Source organism: Zea mays, chromosome 1 (genome assembly GCF_902167145.1).
Source record: "Zea mays cultivar B73 chromosome 1, Zm-B73-REFERENCE-NAM-5.0, whole genome shotgun sequence".
Classification (NCBI taxonomy): domain Eukaryota; kingdom Viridiplantae; phylum Streptophyta; class Magnoliopsida; order Poales; family Poaceae; genus Zea; species Zea mays.
Window position 1 is genome coordinate 15,930,170 of NC_050096.1, and position 7,670 is coordinate 15,937,839.

The 7,670-nt window shown below is 47.0% G+C and overlaps 1 protein-coding gene across 9 annotated transcripts; it reads right to left on the reverse strand.

Annotated features, from left to right (window-relative positions):
• Nucleotides 1-3,485: 3,485 nt before the first annotated feature.
• LOC100194365 (uncharacterized) lies at nucleotides 3,486-6,803 on the reverse strand. 9 transcript variants are annotated; one of them, XM_008666319.4, is made up of 7 exons: nucleotides 6,530-6,803; nucleotides 5,618-5,661; nucleotides 5,228-5,371; nucleotides 4,933-5,048; nucleotides 4,715-4,786; nucleotides 4,132-4,302; nucleotides 3,486-4,031 (listed from the first exon to the last, which is right to left on the reverse strand). In XM_008666319.4, the coding sequence occupies exons 2-7, from the start codon at nucleotides 5,622-5,624 to the stop codon at nucleotides 3,807-3,809; spliced, it is 735 nt and encodes a 244-aa protein (XP_008664541.1). In that variant the 5' UTR covers nucleotides 5,625-5,661; nucleotides 6,530-6,803; the 3' UTR covers nucleotides 3,486-3,806. The 9 variants fall into 9 exon arrangements, with proteins under 9 accessions (XP_008664541.1, XP_035820017.1, XP_008664545.1 ...); XM_035964124.1 differs by having other exon boundaries at nucleotides 4,715-4,801; nucleotides 6,530-6,754; XM_008666323.4 differs by having other exon boundaries at nucleotides 5,614-5,661; nucleotides 6,530-6,754.
• Between the last annotated feature and the right edge of the window lie 867 nt (nucleotides 6,804-7,670).

Sequence of the window (7,670 nt, forward strand, 5' to 3'; positions counted from 1 at the left end):
TTGCTTTGTTATCATAGAATTATTAGTTGTATTGATTTATCACTTCCGCATTATTTGAAAGCTATACTCTTTACTAGCAAGAACTTAGTTTTTATACTCCGATAATTGTTCATCTTGTTCTAACCACTAATCAAAGAGTCTAGTTGGGGGATAAAGTTTTAATTTTCAGGTTTCGCCTATCCACCCCCCCTCTAGGCGACTTTCACTCCGAATCAGTGGATGATGTGTTTTCTGATCTTTGCTTCTTTGCCTTTTCCTTTGCTGAATCACGACCAAGCGGCCTTTTGGAAGTAAAGCTTGAAGGAGCTGATTCTTCAGCAGCGTCACAGTCAATAGTATTTGATTGGGTAGCAATTGGGTTGGGTGGAGGATTTTGAGTGCTCATGTGCTGGTCCATCCATTTAGGTTGATCCTTCAATATGGACCAGCAATGTAAGAAATGGAAGGGCTTCTTTTCAACAGCAGCAAAACGAGTAGCCGCAAGCGAAGTCTGCAAAACAAAATAAGTTGGTTGTGTCGAAGCTTGTTCTCAACATTTACTTACAAAAGGCTGTTAGCTTCTTGTCAACATTTACGTACCTTATCTGCATCAGTCATGCCACTTGGGTTTTGTCGAAGCACAGCCATCATGTATCCAGAAAAGGTAGAACATTGAGTTTTGATACTGTCCCACCTGCTCATGAGAGATTTCGTAGACCTCTCTGGCATTGATCCTCTACGAGAGTTGTATGCCTCTGTAATCCGATTCCAAAATCCTTGACGCTTCTGACCAGTGTTCACAATCGGATCACAACTGACAGCCAACCAAGCTTGACACACCCTCATATCCTCCTCAGACGTGAAATTGGCTAGCTTTGTGCGTTGAGGAGGCTTCTTGACTGGAGGTGGTGCTGGTGAGGCCTGGGCTGGTATATCAGGCGCAGGAGGAAGTGCAGTGTTGTCAAACTGAGTGCCATCATCCTCGGATAGGAAGCTGCCATATTGTGCCATAACTTGGTTCCAATCCGTACCCATGCTGTACATTCAAGGAAGTCACGTAAGAACCATGTCAAATGAAAGCACAACCATGTCAATGTTAACAGGACAGACACAAGAAACTCAGAAATGTTGCACACTAGATATATTGCAGACTTCATAACATTTTACAGACCACGTTAACATAAACATGTCATGAACATCGCGTCCGGATAGTTTTCGACAACATAAACATGACATCCAGTAAACCACTGACTTGTGACACACATCTGTTGTCTTCACATACAAAAGAGTACTTCGACTCACATAAACCTAACACATACACATATTCCTTAGGTGCATGCTAATCTAGTAGGGATAGGTGTCGTCGGTGGAGTAGTCGCGTCCATCGTCGTAGCCGACGATATCGTCAGGATTCAACTCTGAATCATAATCAAGCAGAAGCTCATCCTCTGTTTCTGATGATGAGGCAATAGGAGAAGGGGCCATGTGCTCCATCTCCCAGTCTTTTTCCAGAGCTAGGTGATCAAGGTCCTTGGCGAGGTCCTCGATCTGAACTAAAGCACGATTCATTTCATTGAGGACTGGTCCGCTAACAGGTTGGAAGGCACCGTGGACGACATCGACGATGTCGGCACAACGCTGCTCCACTACTTTGATTAAATGACCCAGTGCTCTTCGGAGCTTTGCGTTCTCCGAATCCATGGTCTACATAAAACATATGGTTCTGTTAATATATGTGGACCTAGTATCGTGCTTTAGTTGACCTAGTATCGGTAGTAGGCAGTTGAAATGAGCACATGAGTAATGAACATGAATTATGAAGATAAAATCATCATTCAGTGTGTCAAACGAATTGCCCAAGGCATTGTGAATACACCTGGATTCGTAAATGAAACAAAGCTTGTACCAGAAAGATATTTCGTTAATCTGAACATCAATTTTGAAGAGATAGCATAATGCTCATGATTCAGTCTGTCTAAAACAGTCCCCTTGTATTTGTACATACACATCGATCAATACAACAGACAATTGTTGTACCACAATAAAATTTTGTGTAATGGGAACCAAATGTATGAACAGAAAACATAATGGTCAAGGAATCCTACATCCATCGAATGTATAACCCTAAATCCGTAACCCTAGATGTGGACGAGTTCTACCATTTGAAGTACTAGAATCATAGAAAGCAAAATCGATCTTCAATGTTTACCTTTTTTTCTTCGGATCTGGACCACCTGACCTAATGGACGACGATGAAGAAGGTGGCGTCGAGATGCGCTTGCGTTTCTCCCCAGCTTCCTTCGTCGGCTCCGTCGATCTTCTCAACTTCTTGGCGATGGCGGTTCGACGGCGACGAACACCCACGGAACCACCCGCTCCTTGGATCTTTGAGTCGTCGGCGCCGACCTCCTTGCCTCCAACCACCGCGAGCGGTCCGCCTCCGGACCCGCTCGAGCACGGCCTCTTCGAGCCCAGCTTGGGCGGCGCCGCCGATGAGCAGCGCCGCGAGCCCCCCTCGCCGACTTCGATGGAAGTCGCCAGCGACGGCACAACAGTGGCTACGGATTTTTCACCACCGCGCGAGCCCGAGCCCGAACACGGATACCGGACGTCTGGATTTCTCCACATCTAGCGTGCGTCCGGCGTCCTCTAAAATTTAGAGTGCGATATAGAGTACGTTGCTGGGCGCGTTGGGGACGTGTCTGAACCCTATATTAAGGGTACCGGACGGTTTACCGTCCCTTGCTGGACACAGTCTTAGGCTTCTGGATTTTGCCGCTGAGCAGATTGTGGCTGACAGTGCAGATGTCAGTCAGTCCTTTTAATATGGGCAGTAACGTAACGTCGCTGCTATATTTCGATCTGCTCACTATCAGGCGAAAATGGTACTGCTCGGATTAGTACGTGTCCTGCTGCATTTAAACCAGTCGAGGGCTGAAAGGAACTCTTGGTCTTCCGAGTTCCGAATCACGTTTTCCCTCCATGCAACGACACAGATTTGAGACTTCGGTTGGCCACCAACCAATCCGACAGTCAGCTCGACCGGAGAGCGGGGGAGGGTGGAGGAAGCTTCCCACTGCCTGCTGGATTCCCGGTTGACAACTTTTTTATTTAAAATTATTCTGGATCTTAAAAATTGCATCTAAATCTAAAAAGTTTGTGAAGCCTGATGTTTGCTGCATATGGAGAGAGACGGCGATCAGGACTGGCAGCGATCCGACGTCGACAGGTGAGGGAGACGGCGCAGATCGGCAGGAAAGCGAATCGGAGATCAGTGAGCGTCGCGGCGCGCTCAGACGGATCACGGCCTCACGGTCACGGGACGGCCTGCGCCTCCCAATGGGCCAATGGGGCCTTTGTGGGGCTGGGACTGCGGCGTGCCGTGTGCGTGGCCGGCCGGCGTAAACTCAGTCGCACTCACACATAAGAGTGAGAGTTCCCGATGATTGATGGAGGCTGCTGCTAGGTGCCAGGTTCTGCAGAATCGGCGCAAGGAAGGCATCACAGACACAGAAGAATGGTTATTACTGCTACTTATTATGCCGCCAGTCATCGGTCTTGAAGCAAAAGTTTTACATGGAACTCAGCTTCGCGCTAGTCAACACCCTCAAGTCCAGCCAAGTTCATCAAAGAACCAGCACGCTCTCTAGTCCAGACCCAACCCAACGACGCGTAGCAGGTACTAGTAGTAGAACAGAACGACCGCCAATCCGGGCACACCCAGTTTAGTTACAGTTACAGTAGTTGCAGAGAGTTCAGTTTCAGACGAGGGAGAGCCGAGTCGAATCGCTGATAAGCCAAGGATGAGTTGCCAGTGTCGGGGCTCCCTACTCACCGCCCCCTCTCGCGTGATAGTGGTGGCGACCGCCGGGCGGCAGGCTGTGCTCATGCTTCGTGAACAGGCCGCCGCTCGCGGTCGCGGGCACGCGTTGCGCGTCCGAGGAGCCGCCGCTGCCGGGGGACTCCGGCTGCTGCTTCGTGTTCAGGAACCGCCCGCCTGTTCCCCGAGCTCTCTTCATCGCGTGCAGGTGCCGAGACTCGTGGAGGTACGGCTGCACACAACACACACACACAGACAGAGAGGGAGAGACTGTTACGGCTCCGAGTGTGAGAGGTGCTTACGGCTATCAAGTGCGGCGAGGGAGTGAGTACCTTGCGGCTTTTCACGAGCTTGTTTTCCGCCTCTAGCTTTGCACGGAGCTGTCTCCTCCGGAGAATAGCGTGGTACTGCTTCGCGTTGACATAGATGGGCTCTTCAGCGGCTGGCTCGATCGGCAGTGGCACTCGAGAGGACGGAACCATGCCAACCAGCTGAGGGTGCATCTGCTCGATTTGTTTACCAGGCAAAATACGAGACTCTGATTAATTTGTAATTATCAGAAGAAGAAAAAAAACAAGCCGCTTTACCCAGGACCAGGAGAATGGCAATGATGCAGGCGTGAAACGTAAAAAACGCCTATGCTTCAATAACATAGCAGGAGTAAGATCTGACGAGACGAATGAGTTGAAGGGGTAAATCGATGGCAATGCTGCTGGGTGCTGTCTCAGCCGATAGGCATGCTGTGCTAGCAAATGAAGAACACCACTAAACGCAATAACGCACAGGAAAAACAAAAAGAAAGCACCAGTACTGACCGCATTGCCTAGCAAAGTGTCTTCAAAGTGGACAAAGGGCATCATCTAGCACCGGCAGCAAGTAGTGAAACAACAGGCTGGACGCATGGAGATCACTTACGATAGCATGCGGGCCATAAGCTGCTGCCACCGCGCCACCGTAGTATGGATCGGCATATGGGTATGATATGGCCTGAAAAGGTGCGTACTGCGTAATTCACACGACTGCCCCCATTGGAGAACAAGTAAACAGCTGCAACTAGAAGAAAGAAGAAAAAAACCTAGCAGTAGTAGAGACTTAATAAAGGCTTCAAGTGCAGAAGGCATTTGGAAACTTACGAAGGACTGAGTACGGTCAGGCTTCGGATTATGTGCGTAAGCTGTTTCCGGATTGCCCAGGGATAACGCTGACATCATCTTGTTTTCGTCACTCTTCGAGTACCCATCAAGGTTGCCTAGTAGAAGTAATGATACAAGGAGAAAAGAGTGTCACGACGTAGCTTAACTTGATTGTACATGCAAGGTTCGAAACCAACAATATGCTATCATCTCTTTTTCCCTTTTTTCTTTTAACCCACTTTCTGTTTTCACGGCATGATGAATACAGCAGAGAATTGATACGGGGGCAAATCACCTGAATGGTCATTATTATGCTCGTTGAGGCTCCCTTCGCTCATTCCAGACGCTTCTTGATGGCTCGTCTCACTGGTTGACTGGGTAGCCGGGGAGTCGTAATCAGGCATCTGATGGCCAAACTGAATCATCACCGCGCCATTCTCTGCACAAGGATCCAGGAGGGCGTTAGAATTCTAGCTGCATGAAACTAAACCACTACTACTCTCTCCGTTCTTTCCTTCTTTATTTATCGTGTTTTAGTTTATAAATGAGCCAGCGGATGACAAATATTCGATAACGGGTGTAGTAGTAAAAGAAATTGAAAGAAAAAGGACAAACTGCTCGCCGAAAAGAGAGAGAGAGAGAGAGAAACAGATTGAGCAATGTCTTGGGGATTATCCTTACGTACGTCTCATCTCACGGAAATTCTTTACTCTTGTTTTTCAGTTCGTACTGTCCAAACATATATAAACACAGGTCAGTTCCCAGAAATAAACATACGAGATTCGAAACACGTACTGGGTATTAAGGTCTGCAAGCCTTAAGGAGCACAGCTGATGCATGAATACACAACAGAATTTGACCTTCCCACCGTAACTGTATTCATGAAAAAGGAAACTAAGGCAGCAGTAGTAAGCTAGTAGGCCCTCAATTGATCACGCGAGGTGAGATGTGTAACTTGGGCATGCACATGCTCTAAAGGTACTAGTAGTAAGCTAGCTAGCGCTAGCGCTAGCGCTGTATCAGTACCATGCATCAACTCGGTAGCGCCCTCTGAATTCTAAGAATCCTTCATGCAACCAGAGTATATGTGCTGAGGGCCTCAGACATGACTAGTTAGTTCTGCAGATAGGCCTCCCGCTAGCAAAAACAGTGCTGCATCTTAATCTCATCAGTAGGTCACTAGTTCTCCCCTTGAGTTCAAAACGATTACACGGGCAGGAACATAAATAAAGCAACACAAATCCGGCATGCAGTGTGCTGTAACTGTAAGGCCTTAGCAAGGATCACATGCTGGAGCCATTACCCCACCGGCCACCTCCACCCAGAAATGCGCCTACAAATCCCAGCACCGTATCAACTCAAAAGACCAGCCGAGCAACCAAGGAACCAGCCAGATCCACCACAAATCGTCCAGAAGAACCGAGAAACGATCCCTCCCCCACATCCACCCACCCCCAAACAAACGAAAAAAAAACAGGTCGGCTGGTACTGGGAGGTGGGAGCAGAGAGCTCCGGTATCACCGCAGGGAAAGGAAGAGCCGTAGAGCTCAGATCAGAGAGGGTGGAGAGAGGCAAGTCAGCGAGCAGGAAGGAAGACCTGTGAGATGAGGAGGGAGCATGTTCCCCTTCCGGCAGCCCGCCGCCCTTGCTGCTGCCTCTTTCCCACCTTGCTTGCTTCGCTCCTCTGCAAGGTCTCCTCCCTCTCTCTCTCTCTCTGACTCCCTTTCTCTTGCGCTCGCACACAGACAGAGGGCCTTCCAGTATGCAGCAGCCTTTGCTTGGCTTTTCTGTTGAGCTGTTGGGCCCTTTCCTATCTCTCCTCACCCCCGGGCGCCTGCTCACCAACTACTTTATTAGTCTAATGACAATAATGAATAAAGCAGATGGGTGCCGTGTTGTTGCATGCTAAAAGAGGTAAAAGAGCTGCTCCATTCATAAATATATAACAGTATTGACTTTTTTTTTTGAAGATTAACAATATTGACTTTTAAAACAAACTCTCATTCAAAAAATAATGAATTATTATTTTTTTATTTGTTTTATCATTTAAAGTAGTTTGTGCTTGACTTAAAATTTTACATTTTTAATAAAAATTAAGACAAATAGTAAAAAATTTCAAGAAAAAAAATCAATGATGTCATATATTTGTGAACGGATGTAGTACGTACTACTACTGTATATTACACCGGTATATACTCCCTTTATATTAAATTATAATAAGTCATTTTAGTTTTATTATTACATAATTAAACCATTCCACGGATGTAGTACGTACTACTACTGTATATGTACACCGGTATATAGCCCCTTTATCTTAAATTATAATAAGTCATTTTAGTTTTATTACTACATAATTAAACCATTCCAAGTCTAATATAATAAAATTATGTAACAAAATAATAGATTGCACTATTCGCATAGTGTAGTTTGAATATGGGAATAAGGATGGATAAACCACTGGAGATAGTCTTAACTTAGAAATAGTGGCAACGGTTTGCACTATGCTATTTCTGCCTGAGGCTGGGCAATTAGCATCTCGCTATAGATTTGCAAATCGTGAAATCATGTGCGCAAAGCTTCGAGTAAGTTATACTCCCTTGAACACATGCGCGGCAAAGCCACTGATCCGATTCTAGCGTGCGCTGTGCTGTGCTGTGCTACGCTGGAACGGTAACTTACCGTGTGAATCTAGGAACCGGGACTTGTCGTTCCAAATTGCTTTCCTACTCGCCTACTCC

What these genes read in the sequence shown, in the direction of transcription:
- LOC100194365 (XM_035964123.1), bottom strand. Translation starts at nt 6,551, where the DNA reads ATGCTCCCTCCTCATCTCACAG. An exon ending in GCATAATAATGACCATTCAG is followed by an intron (nt 5,049 to 5,227) that starts GTGATTTGCCCC and finishes TACTTCTACTAG; the next exon opens with GCAACCTTGATGGGTACTCG. An exon ending in AGCTCGTGAAAAGCCGCAAG is followed by an intron (nt 4,032 to 4,131) that starts GTACTCACTCCC and finishes TGTTGTGTGCAG; the next exon opens with CCGTACCTCCACGAGTCTCG.